The following is a 23,589-nucleotide window of genomic DNA, read 5'->3' as shown; positions in this document are numbered from 1 at the left end:
TAAATCCAGGATGGATCGTAGGCAGGCCAGCCTAAATGTTTCCAATCGGCGAAGATGTTCCATTAGGGGGGTCCACGTTTCGCAAGCGTAGAGAAAGGGAATGACCGTGGCCGAGAAGACCTGAAGCTTCGTGCGGAGCGACAGACCAGGTAGCTTCCACACAGCGTTACGCAACCGATGAAAATATATTGCCACTCGACTGATTCGGAGTGAGACCTCTGCGCTTAAACTGGAGCCGGTCATAAGCACACTGCCCAGGTATGGGAAACTCTCCACTCTCTCCACACAGACACACAGACACACATACACACACACACAGACACACACACACAGACACACACAGCCACAGACAGCCAGCCAGGCCGTCACTCACCAGCACCGGCGCGGTACCCTGCCCCGCCGCGCTGAGCGTGGCGAGCTGCGCGGCTTTGCCCCCCACGGCGCGCGCCACGCGGCAGCGAGCGTCGTACAGCGACAACACGAGGCCCAGCGGCTCCAGAGGCTCCAGATTCTCCAGAGGCTCCCCAGGCACAAGAGGCTCCCCAGGCACAGGAGGCTCCCCAGGCACCAGAGGCTCCAGATTCTCCAGAGGCTCCCCAGGCACAAGAGGTTTCCCAGACTCGGCCGCGGCCCCCAGCTCCACGGGACGACGCTCCCGGACCACCGCCGGAGGCCTGCGAGCTCTTCCTCCTCCTCCACTCGCGCCGTGCCCTTCTTGCCTGCGTCGCCGTCGTCGTCATCATCACCGTTGTCAACATCATCATCGTTGTAACGATCATCATCACCGTAATCATCATCCTCGTCATCATCGTCAAAATCATCATCGGCGTCACCACCGTAATCATCGTTATCGTCATCATCGACATCATTGTCACCGTCATCATCGTCAACATCACTGCCATTATCATCAACATCATCAACATCATCAACATCATCATCACCGTCATCATCATTGTCAGCACTATAGTCACCATCGTCATCATTGTCATCATCGCCATCATTGTCATCATTGTCGTCAGCACCATCGTCACCATCGTCATCACTGTCGTGATGTTGTCGTGACGTTTTTAGCAGGGCTCCGAACACGCACGAGTAAAACACCGACAATACCATTCTAGTCCTGCTGCTGCTGCTGCTGCTAATACTACTGCTTCTAGTCCTGCTGCTGCTAATACAGCTGACACTGCTCATGACATTTCTGCTGCCACTGCTACTTCTCGTCGTGCTGCTGACACAGCTCTGTTACCTGCGTCGGCTCAGCCGCACGGTTCCCCATCCGCGGACGTCGTTGTCCAGGAGGTAGCGGGAGGAGGCGCAGTCGTCGTGGTCGATCTCCGTCCCCGGCTGCTCCGTCCCTGGCTGCAGGCGGCTGCGGCTCGCGCCCCGCGCCTCGCGGGCGGGCTGGGCGAGCAGGCGGTGCGTGCGCCCGCCTGGGACGCGGGGACACCGGACACGTTCATTGGTGCTGCCACGCACCCGTTTGTTGGCGTTGCTTTGTTTGCTGTCGTTGTTGTTTAGAAAGTGCGTTATTCAGATTGTTTAGATGGCAGGGGGCTGGCAATCAAGAAAATGAGAAAATAATTTTTGGTTTCTAATTCGGTAAAATCAACTAAATACTTCACGAGCCGCACTGCGCCGTGGTGGCGAATACGAGACGGTGGCGGTCCCTTCATAGACAGCGGTCACAGGGCAGCAGTCCTTGATGAGCCTTCCATGGTGAACTGGACTCCCATGGTGAACTGGACTCCCATGGTGAACTGGACTCCCATGGTAAACTGGACTCCCATGGTAAACTGGACTCCCATGGTGAACTGGACTCCCATGATAAACTGGACTCCCATGGTGAACTGGACTCCCATGGTGAACTGGACTCCCATGGTAAACTGGACTCCCATGGTAAACTGGACTCCCATGGTAAACTGGACTCCCATGGTGAACTGGACTCCCATGATAAACTGGACTCCCATGGTGAACTGGACTCCCATGGTGAACAGGACTCCCATGGTGAACTGGACTCCCATGGTAAACTGGACTCCCATGGTAAACTGGACTCCCATGATAAACTGGACTCCCATGGTGAACTGGACTCCCATGGTAAACTGGACTCCCATGGTAAACTGGACTCCCATGATAAACTGGACTCCCATGGTGAACTGGACTCCCATGGTGAACTGGACGACTCCCATGGTGAAGTAAGTGTAGCGTGAGTGGTAGGTGTGTCTGGACTCACACCTGCGCGTAGCGTGAGTGGTAGGTGTGTCTGGACTCACACCTGCGTGGAGCGTGAGTGGTAGGTGTGTCTGAACTCACACCTGCGTGGAGCGTGAGTGGTAGGTGTGTCTGGACTCACACCTGCGCGTAGCGTGAGTGGTAGGTGTGTCTGGACTCACACCTGCGCGTAGTGTGAGTGGTAGGAATGTCTGGACTCACACCTGCGCGTAGTGTGAGTGGTAGGTGTGTCTGGACTCACACCTGCGTGGAGTGTGAGTGGTAGGCGTGTCTGGACTCACACCTGCGCGTAGTGTGAGTGGTAGGAATGTCTGGACTCACACCTGCGTGGAGCGTGAGTGGTAGGTGTGTCTGGACTCACACCTGCGTGGAGTGTGAGTGGTAGGTGTGTCTGGACTCACACCTGCGTGGAGCATGAGTGGTAGGTGTGTCTGGACTCACACCTGCGTGGAGCGTGAGTGGTAGGTGTGTCTGGACTCACACCTGCGTGGAGTGTGAGTGGTAGGTGTGTCTGGACTCACACCTGCGTGGAGTGTGAGTGGTAGGTGTGTCTGGACTCACACCTGCGTGGAGTGTGATTGGTAGGTGTGTCTGGACTCACACCTGCGTGGAGCGTGAGTGGTAGGTGTGTCTGGACTCACACCTGCGTGGAGTGTGAGTGGTAGGTGTGTCTGGACTCACACCTGCGTGGAGTGTGAGTGGTAGGTGTGTCTGGACTCACACCTGCGTGGAGCGTGAGTGGGAGGTGTGTCTGGACTCACACCTGCGTGGAGTGTGAGTGGTAGGTGTGTCTGGACTCACACCTGCGTGGAGTGTGAGTGGTAGGTGTGTCTGGACTCACACCTGTGTGTAGCGTGAGTCGTAGGTGTGTCTGGACTCACACCTGCGTGGAGCGTGAGTGGTAGGTGTGTCTGGACACTCACCTGCGCGTAGCGTGAGCCGGTAGGTGTCTCTGAGCTCGCCGTGCTTCTCCACGTCGGCCAGGCAGATGTCGCTCCACTCCAGGCTGTGCTTGATGCCGTTTGGCCGCATCACGTAGCCCAGGCTGAGGCTGCCGCGGGGGGCGGGGGGCGGGTTGAGTTGAGCGGTGGCACAGAAGTTCGCGCGCTTCCCCACGATTTCACCGGCGACCCGAGTTTGATTCCTGCTCGTGGCCACTCAACACGAGTGGCGGTTGTCTGAACCGGTCCTGGGCTTCCCCGAGGTTGACTGAGCCTTAAATGAGTACCTGGTGCGAAGTGTAAACATCGTCACTGGGGAGACAAAGGTGGCAGGGCGTGGTGCTGGCCACCCACCCCCTCGTGTACCGTGCCGGCCTTCACAGGTGCTGCTTGCGAACAGCACTTGACCCACAAGTCTGCTCAGACTACACGCGGGGGTCTTTGTCCTTGTGTGTGGGGGGTATTGCTGTACGGCGGTGGTGCTGCTGCTGCTGATGGAGAGTCACGTGTGTGTCTGATCATTGTATTCTCGCACATGACGGCTGCAACATGTCCAGGTGCTCGCTGCCAATGTCAAGGTCCGCTGTGCTGCTGCTGCTCCTCTGTTGAAGGGGCGCAGACTCCCACGGTGGGCTGACTCCACGGTCCGCACTTGTGGCTGGCCTGGCCATGACCACACTGCCGTGGAGTGTCTCTACATTCATGGACGAGATCGGCCGATTGTGTTTCCGCTGCAACTGCTGCTGATAGTGGCACTGGTGGTGGTGGTGCTAGTGGTGGTGGCACTGGTGGTGGTGGTGCTGGTGGTGCTGGTGGTGGTGGTGGTGCTGGTGGTGGTGGTGCTGGTGGTGCTGGTGGTGGTGGTGCTGGTTGTGTTGCTGGTTGTGTTGGTGGTGGTTGTAGGGTCACTCACTCACCAAGAGGTGATGTCAGGGATGCACAGAGCGGTCACGTGAATGCAAGTTCCGTCCTGACGTGCACAGAGTGACACAGACACAACAGACAAAGGTCACCGAATAGCTTCTAACACGCTGTTGGGACAAGTGCTGTTAGCGAGCACCTATTAAGGCGAGCACGACACACGAGGGGGTGGGTGGCCAGCACCACGCCCGGCTGCCTTTGTCTCCCCAGTGACGATGTTTACTACACACCGCACCAGGTACCCATTTGAGGCCGAGTCAACCTCCACACGACCACACACGCACGATGTGCGCATGTGTGTTGAACTTCTTTCGCACCGTACGTAGCCAACCGTGCTAATCGGAGGTGCGGGGTAAGGACAACAAAATCCAATGATTACCCGTGTCGCCTTAACAGATGGAATCAGAATAAGAATATTTACTTATGCTGGAGGAATCCGATGAGCCGTGAAACTCTTTTTCACAGATGTCCGGTAAGACTGTTGGGGCAAGTGCTGTCAACAAGCAGCTATGAAGGCCGGCACGACACACGAGGGGGTGGGTGGCCAGCACCACACGCACTCACACAGCGGACACGCACACTCACACACCTCGAAGTGTGCCAGGAACGAGATGTGGTGGTCGATGGAGTCTCTCGGTCCTGTGGCCAACACAACATTCGGATAAACACTCACTCACCATCACTCACCATCTCACACACACACCATCGCTCACCATTACTCACCATCACTCACCATCTCACACACACACCATCACTCACCATCACTCACCATCTCACCATCACTCACCATCTCACACACCATCACTCACCATCACTCACCATCTCACACACACACCATCGCTCACCATTACTCACCATCACTCACCATCTCACACACACACCATCACTCACCATCACTCACCATCTCACCATCACTCACCATCTCACACACCATCACTCACCATCACTCACCATCTCACACACACACCATCACTCACCATCACTCACCATCACTCACCATCACTCACCATCTCACACACCATCACTCACCATCACTCACCATCTCACACACACACCATCACTCACCATCACTCACCATCACTCACCATCACTCACCATCTCACCATCACTCACCATCTCACACACCATCACTCACCATCACTCACCATCTCACACACACACGTGTGAGTTCATGTGTACGCACACAATGCGCATACCACGCATACAACATGCGCTTCTGTGGCCGTCTGGAACGCTCTTCCTTCTGATATTCGGAAGCCACTGGAGCTATACACTGAGTGAGAAGATAAGGTTGGCCTGTGTTGTGCCGGGTGAGAAATAAAAGAAGTACCCTCTACACGATGTGTCGCGGAAGTTGCTCATTACAAATGTATACATTCGCAATCGCAGCAGACAAAGGAGTGCCAATTGCTACTTCTGTTTATATAAATCACCTTTCCACAAGAAGTCGGTGTTCCTTAGACAGTGCTCAGCTAGTCGTGGGATATCTTTGGCTAAACCTGTACCAGGGTGTCGAGTCATTTGTCTCGTTCACCTGAACCCTCGTAAACAGAGGAGTCGCATCAAAACGTACCAGAATATCATTCGGGTTAACCTCGACATCTTTAATTATATTTACAAGATGTTCTGAGTTTTTAATGAACGATGACGTCCTGCCGATGTATGGCTGCATTTTTTTTGTTATGTATTGTGACAGAGCCTATTGTACTCCACAAATCTGGCTCTCGCCTGATGAAGCTAGTTGTAACTACTGGCGAAACGTCGTACCCGAATTGTAAATGTTGTGCATTTGCTCTCCAACACACCGGTGTGCTGTACTAGTAACTAGTTGGCTGTGTCGGGTGGTGGAGGCTTTAAAAACACATTTATATATGTACGCGATCTAACCCAAAACACCTCTATCACGGCTAATATTGTTCGCGAAAGCCTACGTGTTGAATTAACATACACGCACACAACAGCTCTATATAAGAACGGGAGACACAGCAGAGCCTCACCATTCTGGCGAATTGCCCGATGATGCTGGATGCAATTACCAGCGAAACGTCGTACTACTCAAATTGTAAATGTTGTGGTTTCACACTTCAACACACCGGTGGGCTAAAGCAGTGAACTATTTGTCTTTTGTGAACGTGACACTTTTTTGCTGATTGGCCGTGTCGGGTGGTGGAGGGTTACGACACATTTATAAATAGCGCGATCTAAACCCAAAACGTTGATTATCAATAATATTGATCGCGAAAGCCTACGTGTTAAACTAACATACATACAACAAACACCACCATACATGCACACAACATACATACAACACACACCACCATACACGCACACAACATACACATACATACAACACACACCACCATACATGCACACAACATACATACAACACACACCACCATACACGCACACAACATACATACAACACACACCACCATACACGCACACAACATACATACAACACACACCACCATACATGCACACAACATACATACAACACACACACCATACATGCACACAACATACATACAACACACACACCATACATGCACACAACATACATACAACACACACACCATACATGCACACAACATACATACAACACACACACCATACATGCACACAACATACATACAACACACACACCATACATGCACACAACATACATACAACACACACACCATACATGCACACAACATACATACAACACACACCACCATACATGCACACAACATACATACAACACACACACCATACATGCACACAACATACATACAACACACACCACCATACATGCACACAACATACATACAACACACACCACCATACATGCACACAACATACATACAACACACACCACCATACATGCACACAACATACATACAACACACACACCATACATGCACACAACATACATACAACACACACCACCATACATGCACACAACATACATACAACACACACACCATACATGCACACAACATACATACAACACACACCACCATACATGCACACAACATACATACAACACACACCACCATACATGCACACAACATACATACAACACACACACCATACATGCACACAACATACATACAACACACACCACCATACATGCACACAACATACATACAACACACACCACCATACATGCACACAACATACATACAACACACACCACCATACATGCACACAACATACATACAACACACACACCATACATGCACACAACATACATACAACATACACACACCATACATGCACACAACATACATACAACACGCACCATACACGCATACGCACCTCGCGAGCGAGTGCGCACCGCCCTGAGCAGCACCTGTGACCCTCCTCCTCGTCCGTGCACCTCCAGCGAGCCCAGCATCTGTCCCCACTGCTCGCGGTGCACGCTCTGCCCAGCGGCGCTCCACCTGCTCTCACGCCACACGCATCAACCACCAGCTCGCTCGCTCGCTCCACTGCTGGATGGGAAGCTGCCCCTGGCCCTGGCCCTGCCCCTGGCCCTGCCCCTGGCCCTACCCGCGAGGAGTACCTAGAGGCGTGTATATGTGTGAAGGGCGTTTATTCAAGGCACTTTGCAACAATTGTAAAAAAAGGACGTTTGACAAAAAAACAGGTGGTTGAGATAATTAACAACAAGAGCCATTGTTTTAGAATTCGATACAAAAAGATGAGCCTAAATACGGTGGCTAGGAGATGTTTACTACCTCGCCTGGTGTGTAGGAGGTCGTGGGTTCGATCCCGACCCTGACGCCTGCTGCTGTATATTTGGAGTTTGTGTGTCTCTCTCCCCGTGGTCACGTGGATTTTTCTCCGGGTTCTCCGGTTTTTCCCTCCACATGTACAATCAACATCACCACGCGTTTCGAGTATTTGTCTACTGCTATACATTTCCACGTGATGATGATAAACCACTTCGTTTGAGCTATCGTTTGTGGCCGGTCGCTTCTGAAATAGTTTTGTAGCTACAATTCATCGCATTCAATCGGCTGAAAACTCCCTTACGGATCAAACACCTCCATCTCCTCCACCTGCTCCTCCTCCTCCACCTGTTCATCCTCCTCCACCTCCTTCACCTGCTCCTCCTCCACCTGCTCCATCTCCTCCCTCTCCTCCACCTGCTCCTCCACTTCCTCCTCCACCTCCTCCTCCTACACCTCCTCCTTCTTATTCACTTGCTCCTCCTCCCCCCCCTGCCCCTCCTCCTCCTCCACCTGCTCCTCCTCCCCCCCTGCCCCTGCTGCTGCGATGCTGGCTGGAAGCAGCGTGGCGCCCTGCCGCCCGTCACCTGCGCAGGGCGAGCAGCAGCGACGAGGGCGCGCGGCGGCCCCAGGGCTCGCGCGCCGCCGCGTCGGCCACGGCGGCGGCGCTCGGCGACTCGGCTGGGAAGTCGAAGGGGAGGGTGAAGGCGGTCCACCTGGGGGGGGGGGCAGAGGCACAGTCGGAGTATTTATCCTCTAATAAGACTATTTCGTGGTGACTTTCGCCTGGATCCGCAGCCTTTCACCTGGCCGCTCGACAGGTAAGGGACCGAGCCCCACTGCGAGTTGAGTGTCCAGGCGACCGCGTCAGCAGCAGGATCGGCCGTGATGATGCCTCCTTCGCTAACCGCTACTCAAACAAAGACAAAGATCCCCCGTGTAGCCTTACCAAACTGTTGGGGCAAGTGCGAGTAGCACCTATGAAGGCCGGCACGGCACACGAGGGGGTGGGTGGCCGGCACCACACCCGCCCGCCTTTGTCTCCCCGATGTTTACACACCGCACCAGGTACTCATTTGAGGCCGAGTCGACCAAGGGGGGAGGCCCAGGATCGGTTCAGATAACTCGTCACTGGCGTTGACTGTGAGCGGGAATGGAACTCGGGTGGCCGTGTTGGTAGCGCAGCGCGCCAACCACTACACCACCGCTCCCCCACTCACACACAGATGCAACAGCAACCGCCATTCGCTACCAAGTGGCGGTGACGTCACAACGGCAGTTGTGCCAGGCTAGGTGCACGTTGAGGCCACGTGAAGTGTCGAACGTCCGCTGGCAGGAGGTCACGGGACAGACCCAGCAAGTGCCACGGGTCGACTGAGATGACTGGCCAATGGACCACACACACACACGTCCTCACACACACACACGTCTTCACACACACACACGTCCTCACACACACACGTCCTCACATACACACACACGTCCTCACACACACACACACGTCCTCACACACACACACATCCTCACACACACACACGTCCTCACACACACACATCCTCACACACACACATGTACACACACACGTACGTCTGTAGGTCACTCACGTGAAGGTGAAGCGCACGTGGACCACTCCCTCCTCTTCTTCGCCCACCTCATCCACCTCATCCTCCTCCTTCAGCTCCTCCTTCAGCTCCTGACTCTCCTCGTCTTTGCAAAGCTCCCCTTGCACAGGCCCCTTCCTGCACGACCACACAAAGACAAAGATCACCCGTATTGCCTCTCACAGACTGTCGGGGCAAGTGCTGTTAGCGAGCACCTATGAAGGCCGCAACGGTACACGAGGGGGTGGGTGGCCAGCACCAGGCCCGACCGCCTTTGTCTCCCTAGTGGTGATTTTTACACACCGCACCAGGTACTCATTTGAGGCTGAGTCGACCTAGGGGAGGCCCAGGACCGGTTCAAATAATCGTCACTGTTGGTGTTTGCCGTGAGCGGGAATCGAACCCCGGGTTCGTAGCGCAGCGCGCTAACCGCTACACTACCGCTCCCCACAGTCTCACACACACACCGTCTCACGCACATACACAGTCTCACACACACACAGTCTCACACACAGTTTCATAAACAGTCTCACACACTATCGTCATCGCAGACGCGCTCGAAAACGTGATGGTATTGATGGCGATGATTAATGCTGCTGCTGCTGCTGATAACAAGGATGTTGTGTGAGGATGGCAATGAGTATCGATTACGGGTGATGATTGCGTTTGTGATGGATGATGATGACAATGATAATGCATTGATGATGATATTGTTGATGATATGATGATTGCAGTTATTGCCGCTTCTGCTGTAGATGATATCAACGGATGATAATGATAACCGTGATCCTGCTGATGACAATGATGCAGCGATGATTACTGTTGCAGTGGCCACTTGCGATGACAATGAAGATGAGTATCTGATGATGATGCTGATGATGACGCTGCTGCTGATGATGACGCTGCTGATGATGATGCTGCTGCTGATGATGACGCTGTTGATGATGGTGATGTCGCTGCTGCTGCTGATGATGATGTCGATGATGATGATGCTGCTGCTGATGACGCTGCTGATGATGACGCTGCTGCTGCTGATGCTGCTGCTGCTGATGATGATGATGCTGCTGCTGCTGCTGATGATGATGCTGTTGCTGCTGATGATGATGACGCTGCTGCTGCTGATGATGATGCTGCTGATGTCGGCGCTGCTGCTGCTGATGATGATGATGCTGCTGCTGCTGCTGATGATGATGCTGCTGCTGCTGATGCTGCTGCTGCTGATGATGATGCTGCTGATGATGCTGCTGATTTCGGTGCTGCTGCTGCTGCTGCACAGTACCGCATGAGCCCATTGAACGAAATCTTCCATCGCCGCTGTGGCTCGAGGCACGCCATGCGCAGCCCCCCCGCCCTCCAGCCTCCCGCGTGGCCCCCCTCGGCACGCACCGCCGTGCCCGCATAGGCGGTGTGCTGCAAAGACAAAGATCCCCCGTGTAGCCTTCACAGACTGCTGGGGCAAGTGCTGTTAGCGAGCACCTACGAAAGCCGGCACGGTACACGAGGAGGTGGGTGGCCAGCACCACGCCCGGCCGCCTTTGTCTCCCCAATGGCGACGTTTTATACACCGCAACAAGTCCTCGTTTGAGGCTGAGTCGACCTAGGGGAGGCCCAGGACCGGTTCAGATCAGCGTCATTGGTGTTGGCCGTGAGCGGGAATCGAACTCGGGTCGCCGGGTTCGTAGCGCGCTCTCACACACACACAAGACAAAGATCCCCCATATAGCCTCCTCAGCATGTTGGTGCAAGAGCTGTGAGCAAGGGGTGGCGGTGCCGTTATCACCACCACCACAACCACCACCACCACTGCCGTTACCACCACCACAACCACCACCACCGCCGTTATCACCACAACCACCACAACCACCACCACCGCCGTTATCACCACCACCACAACCACCACCACTGCCGTTATCACCACAACCACCACAACCACCACCACTGCCGTATCACCACCACCACAACCACCACCACCACTGCCGTTACCACCACCACCACAACCACCATCACTGCCGTATCACCACCACCACAACCACCACCACCACTGCCGTTATCACCACCACCACAACCACCACCACCACTGCCGTTATCACCACCACAACAACCACCACCACCACTGCCGTTATCACCACCACCACAACCACCACTGCCGTTATCACCACCACCACAACCACCACCACCACCACCCCATCCCTTACTGGGTTCATCGCTGAGCATCCTTGAACGTTGGCCCCTGGCCAGGTTTCGGTGAAGTTGGGAATGCGGGTCTGTGTGATATGCTGCGATATGCTGTCCGTGTGTGTGTGTACGAGCGGTGTGCGTGTGTGTAGCTTGAACTGATTCGAACCGTCCGTAGCCAAACGTGCTAATCGGAAGTGCGGGCTAAGGACAACAAACTCAGCACAAAAAGCAGTTCTACAGAAACAAAGACAAAGTACCCCCCCCATATAGCCTTGCCAGACTGTTGGGGAAAGTGCTATAAGCGAGCACTTCTGACGGATGGAACGGCACACGGCGAGTGAATGTTTAGTGGACTAAATACTGGAGCCGTGAGCAAGCTGGAGCGGAGTGGATACTGGGGCAGAGTGAAAACTGAAGCGGTGTGAATATTGGAGCAGAGTGAATACGAGAGCAGTGTGAATACTGGGGCAGATTGAATGCCAGAGTGGAGTGAGTACCAGGGCGGAGTGAATGCTTGAGCGGCGTGAGTACGCTCGCCACGCTCTCACCTGCAGGTGCCCGTGCTCAGGTGTGCGCAGGTAAAGCCAGACCTGTCGCTCCGTCCCGGCGGCCTGGCCGATTCTCGCCACCAACAGCGTCTGCCCCTCGGGTGCCCAACCGTGGAAATCGAGAGACTCCTCGTGGACCTGCGAGACACCACCAGACGCATCGTCCAGGGGGGGGGGGGGGGGTCCCATCACGCACCAGCCACAAGTCAATCCGCCGCGATTGACCCGATCATGCGGACGATCCCCTTGGTTCCGATCTCCCGCCCTGAGGCTCGTGGATCACAACCCTTTGAGCCGCATCCACTGCACGCCAATCATGGCAGCAGCAGCAGCAGTGGATCCCTGATCGTGATGATGATTCATAATAAAGGCTTTTGGGTTACTCAGAAATTGTAAATGTTGTGGATTCACTCTTCAACACACCGGTGGGCGAAAGTAGTGAACTATTTGTCTTTTGTGAACGTGACACTTTTTCTACTGATTGGCCATGTCGGGTGGTGGAGGGTTGCGACACATTTATAAATAACGCGATCTAACCCAAAACAACTTTATTATGAATAATGTTGATTCGCGAAAGCCTACGTGTTATACGTGATGATGATGATGATGCACATTTGCGTGCAGAAACTGTGGTCACCACACAGAACAACGAACCGTCGGTTGTATAAACGAATGACTATTTTTACTTTACCAGGTAAGGCCCACTGAGCGACCTGGCCGTCACGAATGATAGCCCAACGAAGTGGCTTATCGCGTGGACACTTTTAGCAGCCAAATACAATATCACACGGGCTGCATTGATGCACAGCGTAGATCAGTAGTTCTTAGCCTGGGGTGCACGCAGCGCCGGATTAAGCTAGTGCGGGACCTGTAGCATGATGTTCTAAAGGGACCCTAAAAAAACCACATCAATATTAAAACACAAATGTTTAAGTTGCATAGTAAAGTAATTGTATTATTTCGTTTGCTATACAGCCAAATAATACGACAAATCGCAAACCCTAAACACCCAGTCGTTCGTAAAAGTTGATGGTGGTATAGTACTACAATATTAGAGCAAGTGCAGAATCACTCAACCGGAAATTATAGCTTGAAAGCATTTAGCGCGGGGCCCTTGAAAGTGCAGGACCCGTAGCTACTACACGTGTAGTAGCTACCACACGTGTAGCTACCACACGTGTAGCTACCACACGTGTAGTAGCTACTACACATGTAGCTACCACATATGTAGCTACTACATGTGTAGTAGCTACTTTTGCTACTAGGATCATCCGGCCCTGGGGGTGCGAAATGCCCTTTCTGGGGGTGTGAGACGCGGCCAGATTCATTTTTTAGAAGGTAAATCATCAAAACAAATTAAGCACGGGCACGTAGGTACACATACTTTTGTTTTATCAAACCCCAATGTGTTTATTGACATTCTATGTATTTTTTTAAACGACTGACAACCAAAGGGGTGCAAGGCTGCAGTCGAGGTGAAGTCCCGCTCAGGCTGTGAGCGGACGCGTCACCAATCTAATCGCCATCGCTTATCGCGGGGGACCTGGGACCTTGACCCACGGGGACATCGGTCCGTCCATAGGGGAGCCGATCTGGCAATTTATTTATTTATCATTACACACTTGTAATGTTACACACTTTCATTCTTACACACTTTTATGCGCACTTTTATTATTGCACACTTTCATTATTCGTACGCATTTTCATTATTACACACTTTCATTATTCTTACACACTTTTATTATTACACACTTTCATTATTCGTACACACTTTCATTATTCTTACACACTTTTATTATTACACACTTTCATTATTACACACTTTCATTATTCGTACGCACTTTCATTATTACACACTTTTATTATTCTTACACACTTTTATTATTTTTAGACTTAAAACTTTCGTGACTGCAGGAATTCATATTCTTGGTTCTTTCGGCAAAGTCACGTAGATAGAAAACAAAAATCTAAATTAAAATAAAAAAAACCACGACGTTTCGATCGCAACAAAAGCGGTCTTCTTCAGAAGAACCAATAACAAACTTTTATTATTACACACTTTCATTATTATTTAACACTTTCATTGAACTTGCCCTGTTGTCTGTTCATATAATTTCAAATCTTTGACGCTTAACATCTACGGATCTACGCAACCTAACGAGCTGACATTTAAAGCACCGGTCCAGGTCCCGCTGATCCTGGTCCTCTTCGTGTTATTTTAAAACTTAATTTCGTGTTATTTTAAAACTTAATTTCTGTACAACTCACACATTCCGCCCTCCACCACCCCCCCTATTTTAAATCCCTAATGGTCGCGCCCAACTACAAAAGGGGAACGTCTCGTCCAATCAGAGTGGCTGTTGTTGGGGAGCCTCTGACCAATGAGAGGGTCGCTCATATCGCCGCTCGACATGGCGCCGATGCGGCCGCTGTGATCCCCACTTGGCTAGCGACAACTACAATAATACTCATTACGAACATTGCTGCTGATAAAATAATGACATAGCTATAATGCTAATACATTGTATCATCGTTTGCTTTGTTACGTTACTTCCGACGCATTGCGGGCAACGTGGTTATGCAGAAGCTAAGCGAGCAGGTGAGAACCGTGATCATGATTTTGCATTACATTCCATAATGCTCTCGCTATTTTAATCGCCTAAATGAATGTGCTAATTATTATTGTTGATATCAGTGCTTTATATTGAAGTGCTACATCTGTGCACGTTGGAAGCTTGTGCATATGCGCGCATTGTTACAGCATTGCAGTCTTGTGTGTGTCTAACCCTATTTCACACAGTACAGTACTTAATGATCGCAAATACGACAATTGAACGCGTTATACGAATCGTGTTCTTCTGAATGTCATTTCACGAATTTGCAATTTGGGTGATCGTTATGCTCATTGTAATAGCCGTGCTGCGTGCTATCAACCTTTCATTCCGTAGACTGTTATATAGCAACTATCCTATAGCCTGTCCAAGAACGCGCGTGTTGCATTAAGTCTGAAACTTGCAAGCGAAAAGCAGAGCACGACGTGATGTTCATTGCATCCATTCGTGTACAATCTGTAAGGGCGCGGTGACACAGACCCATTTCATTTGCAGGTTATAATCCCTTGTTCATCACGACGTCCTTTTTACTTTGATGTCTCAACAACAGCGTGACGGAGATCGCGTGACGTGAGGGTTCTGCCTTTGTCGTGAGGGTTGTAAGTTGACGCTGAGGAGGGGGGAGGAGGCGCCTCGCCCCCCATCCCCCCATGTGGAGTGACGTCACCCGCTAATTATTATTAGTGAAGGGGGCGTGTCCATTTGGTGGACGTCACTGCTCATGATTATTAATGAGGGGTGGGTCCATGTGGAGGACGTAACTTGTTCATGATTATTCATTAGGGGGGCTGGTCGACGTGGAGTGACGTCACGCGCGTCACACTGACATTCCTGGGTAACTGGAGTAGTAAATGCGCATGCTTTAATTTATTGTCGGGTCAAGGGTTGGCACAGGCAAACCATCATTCTCATCTCTACAGGGCCATAAAATAGGTTGTGCGAAGTCGTCAGTGGTTGTTAAAGATGGTCCCTGCCATGGGAATGTGGAATTTCCACTGGTGGAGATGAGCGGCGCACAATGCCCGTAGGAGGAGCATCGAGACATTCCGTCGATCCACAGCTGGATGAGGGCCTCCAAACTGCCGTACTGGTTGTGGAGGCCGTTGTTACCATGCTTCTCCCCGGCTGGTCAGTACAGATTGGTAAAGGCAGGCAGCATAGATGTATAGTACAACTACGTAGAACCACAACGTCGCCCGGGCCGCCCTATGACAGACAACCTGTTTGTGCATGGTGGGCACCCATCCAGGCATTGTGCAAGCTCACATCTGCTTGGCTTTGGAGGTCCGACCAGATCGGGCGCATTCCAAATCCGGGCGATTTGTTCATAGTCCTTGAGGGTTATTGTGTTGTTGTTAGTAACAGTTAACATATCGCGCTGGCGAGATATGTTAACTACCTCGCCTGGTATACAGGAGGTCGTGGATTTGATCCTGACCCTAACGCCTACTGGACATTTGGAGTTTGCATGTCTCTTCCCGTGGATGCGTGGATTTTTCTCCGGGTCCTCGGGTTTTCTCCTCCACATTAGAACACGCTTTTAGAGTATTTGGCTGCTATAAATTGCCACATGATAAGCCACTTGATTGGGCTATCATTTGTGGCCAGGTCGCTTCTGAAAAAGAGCTTCACATCTCAGTGGGCCTGACCTGGTAAAATAAACATTGTTTAATCTTAATAGTTTAGTAATTGTATTGTAATGCTCAAATGCTGCTGCTGCTTCAGATGTCATGCCTTAGCTCTGACCGTGTCATCCTGAGTGAATGTCAGAGACTTTCTGAATTTTGTTAACGAGATTAGTGACCGCAGTAGTAAAAAAAGTGTGCGTGTATTATCTTTGTTTTCTCAACGATGATCATGAGCGGTGGTGGCGGCTGGGGCATAAGCAAACTGAGATTAATTCGAAGGGCACCCAAGCAGCGAAAGGGGGCTCAGATTCACGAACAAAATAGCGTTGCAACAATTATCAGCTCATCAGATCTTAATTTTAACATAAACCAATTAACAAAACAACTATTATAATTCAACTCTGATTTACGTGATATGAAGGGCCATTGCCCAAAACGTCGCCTGTTCTATATCGTTCCTTTGAAGGCCACACACACAGTGTTGTTGATGAATGTGTTACATTTAATTTTATATTAACTTTGCTTGTACACCACTGTCAAAGAATAGCAGCGTCGGCCAAGATTTTGATGCATTAATCTATCTCATCTGTATCTGTTCCGAATGTCGCCATTCTCATATCTGCCGTTGTTGTTTCTCATGTAGATGCCCTTGTTGATTATGATAGGGTGCCACGGTGGCGAGATGTTAACTACCTCGCCTGGTATACAGGAGGTCGTTGGTTCGATCCCGGAGTTTGCGTGTCTCTCTCCCCGGTTTTCTCTCCACATTTAGAATCAACATCACGCATTTATAGCATTTGGCTGCTGCTATACATTTCCACGTGATAAGCTACTTCATTGAGCTATCATTTGTGATTGCCGGATCGCTTCCGAAAAAGAGCTACATAGCTCTGTGGGCCTTACCTGCTAAAATAAAAAAAGTCGTTTTAGTTTATGATGATGATAATGGTGATGCCTCTGCTCGCTAATGATGTTTCTGATGACATATGCTTTTGGTGATATGACGAGTGAATGGATACACGCACCTCATCCCTCGCAGTCGCATCTCCCATGCTCTGCATCTCCTCCTCGTCCTCCTCATCCCATCGCTCTCCATCCTCCTCCACATTCCATCTCTCCCGCTCCTCCTGTCGCCGTCTCTTCTCACCTCTCCCCTTGGACCCCCTCGGCGCCCCTGACTCGCTGGGATTCCCGCGACCCCACGCCGCGGCGCGCACGAGAGCGCACACGGCGAGTGCGATCGTCGCCTTGACGCGATGCAGGGCTCCCGACTCAGGGGGGGTCCGCACCAGCAGGGCCCCGAGCAGCGATGCAAGCACGACGGTGGTAACGGCCACGCACAGCAGGCTGGACAGCATGGTCACAACCACTCTATCTCCGCAGCTCTCCACTGCTAGCTTTCTCTCTCTCTGTCTATGATTGCTGTTGTCACGCTGCTCAGCACTCCGACGCTGGAGAGAATCTGGAGAGAGAGCGGCTGAACTTTGAGACTAGTCTCCGGTTTCGTCTGTGCTGTGCAGATTGTTTACTGGCGGTGCGAGAGAGCGAGAGTTATAGTGTGTGTGTGTGGAGTGTGCCTGTGTGTGTATGTAGTGTGCCTCTGTGTGTGTGGAAAGCGTCTGTGTGTGTGGAGTGCATCTGTGTGTGTGTGTGGAATGCATCTGTGTGTGCGTGTCTTTGTTTATCTGGAGGAGAACGATAGTGTAGTGGTTAGCGCACTGTGCTACGAACCCGGCGACCCAGGTTTGATTCCCGCTCATGGCCACCACCAGTGACGATTTTCTGAACCGGTCCTTGGCCTTCTCTGGGTTGACTCAGCCTCAAATGAGTACCTGGTGCGGTTTGAAAACATCGCCACTGGGGAGACAAAGGCGGCCGGGCGTGGTGCTGGCCACCCACCCTGCCGTGCCGCCCTTAATGGGTGCTCGCTAACAGCACTTGCCCTAACAGTGTTTAAGGATTCTTTGTCTTTGTGTTCTGCAAATTCTCACGGATGGCTCCACCCAGCAGCACGAGAGGGGAGCCAACATCGATTGTGCTTCATGAGGACTGAACTGTGGTGGTCATGTGCCCTGACTCCAACCCAAAACCCAGCCTTGAACCCTCCTGGATGTAAGTAGAACTTATTTCGCACCGTACGTAGCCACCTGTGCTAATCGTGGTGCGGGGGAAGGACATCAAACTAAACACACAAAAAACGAGTTTTCAATGGAGATTATGTGCCCCCCACAAAGCGAGTTACGCCACTGCTCCATAGCAATCTCTTCTAATGTTGCCCATACAGGGAGAGACTCCACGGAGCGTCGCTCCTCTGTGGCTCTGCGGGATCGGTGCCAACGCTGTGACCCATGAGGCCGTGAGTTCCAATCTGCGTTCTCCACACTACTGTATTTACTTATCAAAGTGTTCCTTTGTCTAGACCAGCTGGAACTAATGCAATGTCAGTGTTGCCAGCGGGAGTTTATGAGTTCCTCACCCTACACGCTGCTAGCTCCGAGGGTGGCATCACGGTGTTTATTCCTCCCCGCCGTATTAGTCGCTGCTGCTCTGCGGCTAATTCGGTCAGGAGGTATAAACACCTAAATATAGTGAAGCCTGTGTTCAAATCCAGATTCCTCCAACGATGTGGTTGTGTTGGAGTGTGTCTTTCTTCTGCTATCCCATGTTGGAGTCTCTCACTCGGAGCTCCGCCAGGGCCACGTGGGTGACGAACCACATCCGTGGCTCAGTGGGACAAGCGGCTGTGCGGCAGCTGGTTGAGTGGTTCAAATCCAGGACTCTCCATAGTTTATTTAAGTGATTTATTCATTTCGACGACTACTTCACTTAGAGAATCTCTCCATATGTGTCCACATTTAAAATATAAATATTACAATTCATTGGCGGGGGGTCCAGGTCCAGACTGGAAGCCAACACCTTCGGCTCTCCTCGTCCAAAGTTCAACCCCACGACGGGCAGCGATTGCTGCTGCTGCTGAGCCGATTCGCTCTTGGTCCAAACAACAGGGGCACCACGGTGGCTGGGAGATGTTAATTACCTTGGTTGGTACGTAGGAGGTCGTGCGTTTAATCCCGACCCTGACGCATGCTGTATATTTGGAGTGTGCGTGTCTCTCTCCACGTGGCCAGGTGGATGCTTATCCTCCGGTTTTGCGCCCGACATATAGAATCCACACAATTCGTTCAGAGTATTTGGCTGCTATAAATGTCCACGTGATGATAAGCCACTTCGTTGGGCTATCATTTCTGGCCAGGTCGCTTCTGAAAATGAACTACATAGCTCAGCTGGCCTTACCTGGTAACCTCCAATTAGCATGGTTGGCTACGTATGGTGCGAAAAAAGTTCCACAAACATGTATAAAATAAAACGTTTCGTTTATTTTTAGTCGAACAGTAATAATTTACATTTCTGCAGTGAAATTCATCCAGGGATATCAGTAGTGGCCATGACACACACTCAGGATATCTAAATAGTACAAGGGAATTCAGAGTCCACTGGTCATTAATGGGAAGCATTTCCCTGCAGGCAGTGAGTGCCACAACGACCAGCAGTGCCACTGCTGTGTTGTGCACATGGACAAAGACTGATTATGATTATAGCTTGGGCACAACGACCAGTAACACCGCCTGCTGGGCCAGTTCACCCCTTTGGCTCGACAGGACTCATGACCTCACTATTTCGCAATGTCACAAAACAAAGCTGCCCTTGTGTTGTGCATTCTCTCGTGGAGCACACAAAAGTATTTATTTGCATTTGCATCTAGTCGGGAATTTGCGCGATTTCACGGGCTAACGGCACCCCTTGCCATGCGCCGCACGTCCCGAGTAAGATCACGGACACAGATGTCCCACCGTTGTCTATCTACAGCACTCTTGTCAATCCACTGCCGGATGGATTACATTTGGCTGCTGCTATAAATGTCCACGTGATAAGCCACTGAGTTGAGCTGCCATGTGTGGCTAGATCACGTCATAAAAATAGCTGCTCAAATAAAAATAGAGGTGTTGTATTATTATTAGTGATTTGTTGACCATTCCTCTACTTTTCACTCCTATCGTGTTGTTGTTGTTTGTTGTTGTAACGTTCTGACCCCGTGCCCCTAGTGGACATCTGTTAAAAAAAAAGCTTTGTAGCTCATCGGATTCCTCCTGCACTATGAATACATATTTTCAATTTCTTTCCTCGCCGTGTCGGTCATGGACGTAGTTTGAGCACACGTGGAGTGAAATCTCCGCGATCTGAGTGCAGTGCGCAAACCGCTGAGCCGCCGCTGTCCCCGCCCCCGTGCTCTCAGCATCGTCCGCTGAGTTCCAATTTGCCTGTCCCTTCTCCCCAATCGTCTGTCCATCCGTCTGCCTCTTTCGTCTGTAAAGGAGGTCACTTCAACTGGATGTCATATTGTCTTGTCATGTTAGAGAGGGGTTTTTTTTCTCCCCGCCCCCAAACTGTATCGGCATCGCAAGACGACAAACCCATTCCGATCTCTCGCGCGGCAGTGCAACCCCTCTGTGCTCGAGCACACGGCTCGTGGAAGTGGACATCAGAGAACTACCTCTGAGATCCCTTCACGTGACCTCAAGGTGCAGCAAGGTGAGGTCCCACTCGCCCGGAAGCCGAGAGTGTTGTTCATGACGTGGCAGTCAAATTGATATATTTAAGCAAATGTATTGGTGTACAATCAACACAAGCACCGTCAACACAAGCAAATTAAAACAATCACAACACAAGCACAGTCAACACAAGCACGGTCAAAACAACCACCATCAACACAACCACCATCAACACAACCACCATCAACACACCCACAACACATCCACCATCAACACAAGCAAATTAAAACAACCACAACACAACCACCGTCAACACAACCACCGTCAACACAACCACCATCAGCACAAGCACCATCAACACAACCACCGTCAACACAACCACCGTCAACACAACCACCGTCAACACAACCACAATCAACACAACCACAATCAACACAAGCACAATCAACACAACCACTCAACAAGCTCGTCAATAACGCTGCCTTAAAAAAAGTAAACACAGGCGACGTTTCGGTCAGTGGCCGTTCTATTGCACGTGTCACTGATCGTATTCTCTTCTCAAGAGCTGCAATGCAGCCAAATGAAGAGCATGACCAACCCTAATACGAGGGTTTCGTTTCCTTACGTGAGTGATGAATGGGCTGAGACGATCAAATCGCTGCAGCTGAGAACCCCTTTTAATCACAACTCAGCTTGGGTCTCTGTGTGAGTCTATGGGTCTCTATACAAGTCTATATGTCTCTATGCGAGTCTAATGGTCTCTGTATAAGTTTATGGGTCTTTATGTGAGTGTACGGCTCTCCGTGTGAGACTCTGGGTGGTCTATTAGTCAATGGTGAGCCGGCTGAGACGATCAACTCGCGAATGCTTGATAACCCGCTTTAACCGTGGGTAGCAGCCTGGATCTGAACCCAAGGTCTCAGCGGTGCCTGCTCAGCTCTCTGAGCCCAGAGCCACCGGACTTGCCTGCCATTGAACACACGCGTGCACACACAGGTGAACGTTTTGAGTAGAGACTTTGAATCTAAGAGGATGCCAGAGGTGGCGGTGTCTGGGGAGGGAGATCCATAGGGGGGCGGGGGCAATCGTGGCACAGAGCTGCCACCCACCCATAGAGATCCACAGACTCACATAGAGACCCATAGATTCAAGAGACCCATAGACTTGCATATAGACCCATAGACTCGCATAGAAACCCGAAGACTGACAGAGCCCAATAGATTTACAAAAAACAATCGACTTGCACCCATCCAAGCCACTGTCCAGACTCAATCCTGCTTTATCCCGAGCTCCCACAAGACTGCACATTCTCGTTAACAATCCACCACGCATGCAAACAAGCACTATGTATTCGCAGGAGTATTTCTGCTTTAAGTGCTGAGCACAACATCGAACAACAGCGCAAAGTTGGGCAGCAATGAGCGGCCAATTGTTTCCCGCAAGTGCCCTGCACGAGTTGTTTAAGCAGTGTTCACCGACACGATCATCTCTCAGCAGAGTTCACCAGTAGAGGCTACCAAAACTGTCCACCACTCGTCGACCATCAGTCTCCAACAGTGGAGTCCCCAAACAGCCTCGTCTTCCTAGCAGGTGTCCAAGGTGTGTGTGTGTGAACACACCTGTACATCCTAGCAGATGTCCAAGGTGTGTGTGTGAACACACCTGTACAATTCCCAGCAGGTGTGGATTGTGAACACACCTGTACAATTCCCAGCAGGTGTGGATTGTGTGTGGACAGACCTGTACATCCTAGCAGGTGTACAAGGTGTGTGTAACACACCTGTACATCCTAGCAGGTGTACAAGGTGTGTGAAAACACACCTGTACATCCTAGCAGGTGTACAAGGTGTGTGTAAACACACCTGTACATCCTAGCAGGTGTACAAGGTGTGTGTAAACACACCTGTACATCCTAGCAGGTGTACAAGGTGTGTGTAAACACACCTGTACATCCTAGCAGGTGTCTAAGGTGTGTGTAAACATACCTGTACATCCTAGCGGGTGTACAAGGTGTGTGTAAACACACCTGTACATCCTAGCGGGTGTACAAGGTGTGTGTAAACACACCTGTACATCCTAGCAGGTGTGGAAGGGGTGTGTGTGTAAACACACCTGTACATCCTAGCAGGTGTGGAAGGGGTGTGTGTGTAAACACACCTGTACATCCTAGCAGGTGTCCAAGGTGTGTGTGTGAACACACCTGTACAATTCCCGGCAGGTGTGGATTGTGAACACACCTGTACAATTCCCAGCAGGTGTGGATTGTGTGTGGACAGACCTGTACATCCTAGCAGGTGTACAAGGTGTTTGTGTGTGTGAACACGCCTGTACAATTTCCAGCAGGTGTGGATTGTGTGTGAACACACCTGTACAATTCCCAGCAGGTGTGGATTGTGTGAAGAGACCTGTACGATTCCTAGCATAGTTCACCAGTGGAGCCTACCATAAGTGTCCACCACTGGTCGACCAGCAGTCTTGCATGACACATCAACTAGGAAAACCCAACAGCAGTCACCCACGAGGGGTCCACCAGTCGAGTCCACCAGCAATGTCAACCAGCGGCAGAGTCAATCAGAATTGTCCACCGCAGAACAGTGTCTGTCGCCCAACTCATTCCACAAGTGCACGGTCCACCAACACAATCACCCAGCAGAGTCCAGCAGCA

The 23,589-nt window shown here is 51.2% G+C and overlaps 1 protein-coding gene and 1 long non-coding RNA gene across 3 annotated transcripts in view; one reads left to right on the top strand and one right to left on the bottom strand.

Moving 5' to 3' along the window:
* Positions 1 to 18,025, bottom strand: part of LOC144736835 (rifampicin phosphotransferase-like) — a 42,604-nt gene extending 24,579 nt beyond the window's left edge. The window contains exons 1-11 of the mRNA XM_078619479.1: positions 17,400 to 18,025; positions 12,135 to 12,272; positions 10,688 to 10,818; positions 9,412 to 9,546; positions 8,395 to 8,523; positions 7,392 to 7,516; positions 4,681 to 4,730; positions 4,088 to 4,140; positions 3,153 to 3,280; positions 1,247 to 1,430; positions 374 to 719 (exon numbers count right to left, since the gene is read on the bottom strand). Coding sequence (XP_078475605.1) covers positions 374 to 719; positions 1,247 to 1,430; positions 3,153 to 3,280; positions 4,088 to 4,140; positions 4,681 to 4,730; positions 7,392 to 7,516; positions 8,395 to 8,523; positions 9,412 to 9,546; positions 10,688 to 10,818; positions 12,135 to 12,272; positions 17,400 to 17,732 — 1,752 coding nt within the window. The 5' untranslated portion in view covers positions 17,733 to 18,025. The remainder of the gene's footprint in view (positions 1 to 373; positions 720 to 1,246; positions 1,431 to 3,152; positions 3,281 to 4,087; positions 4,141 to 4,680; positions 4,731 to 7,391; positions 7,517 to 8,394; positions 8,524 to 9,411; positions 9,547 to 10,687; positions 10,819 to 12,134; positions 12,273 to 17,399) is intronic.
* On the top strand, positions 14,481 to 19,223 carry LOC144736838 (uncharacterized). 2 transcript variants are annotated; one of them, XR_013588834.1, is made up of 3 exons: positions 14,481 to 14,733; positions 18,385 to 18,486; positions 18,659 to 19,223. It is a non-coding gene; the product is annotated as an uncharacterized LOC144736838 (long non-coding RNA). The 2 variants fall into 2 exon arrangements; XR_013588833.1 differs by having other exon boundaries at positions 18,382 to 18,486.
* The last annotated feature ends 4,366 nt before the right edge of the window (positions 19,224 to 23,589 follow it).

The sequence above is a fragment of the Lampetra planeri genome, chromosome 63, assembly GCF_965212315.1.
Source record: "Lampetra planeri chromosome 63, kcLamPlan1.2.h2, whole genome shotgun sequence".
NCBI lineage: Eukaryota > Metazoa > Chordata > Hyperoartia > Petromyzontiformes > Petromyzontidae > Lampetra > Lampetra planeri.
Note: the sequence above shows the minus strand (reverse complement) of the source record. Positions and strands in the feature narration are given on the sequence as shown.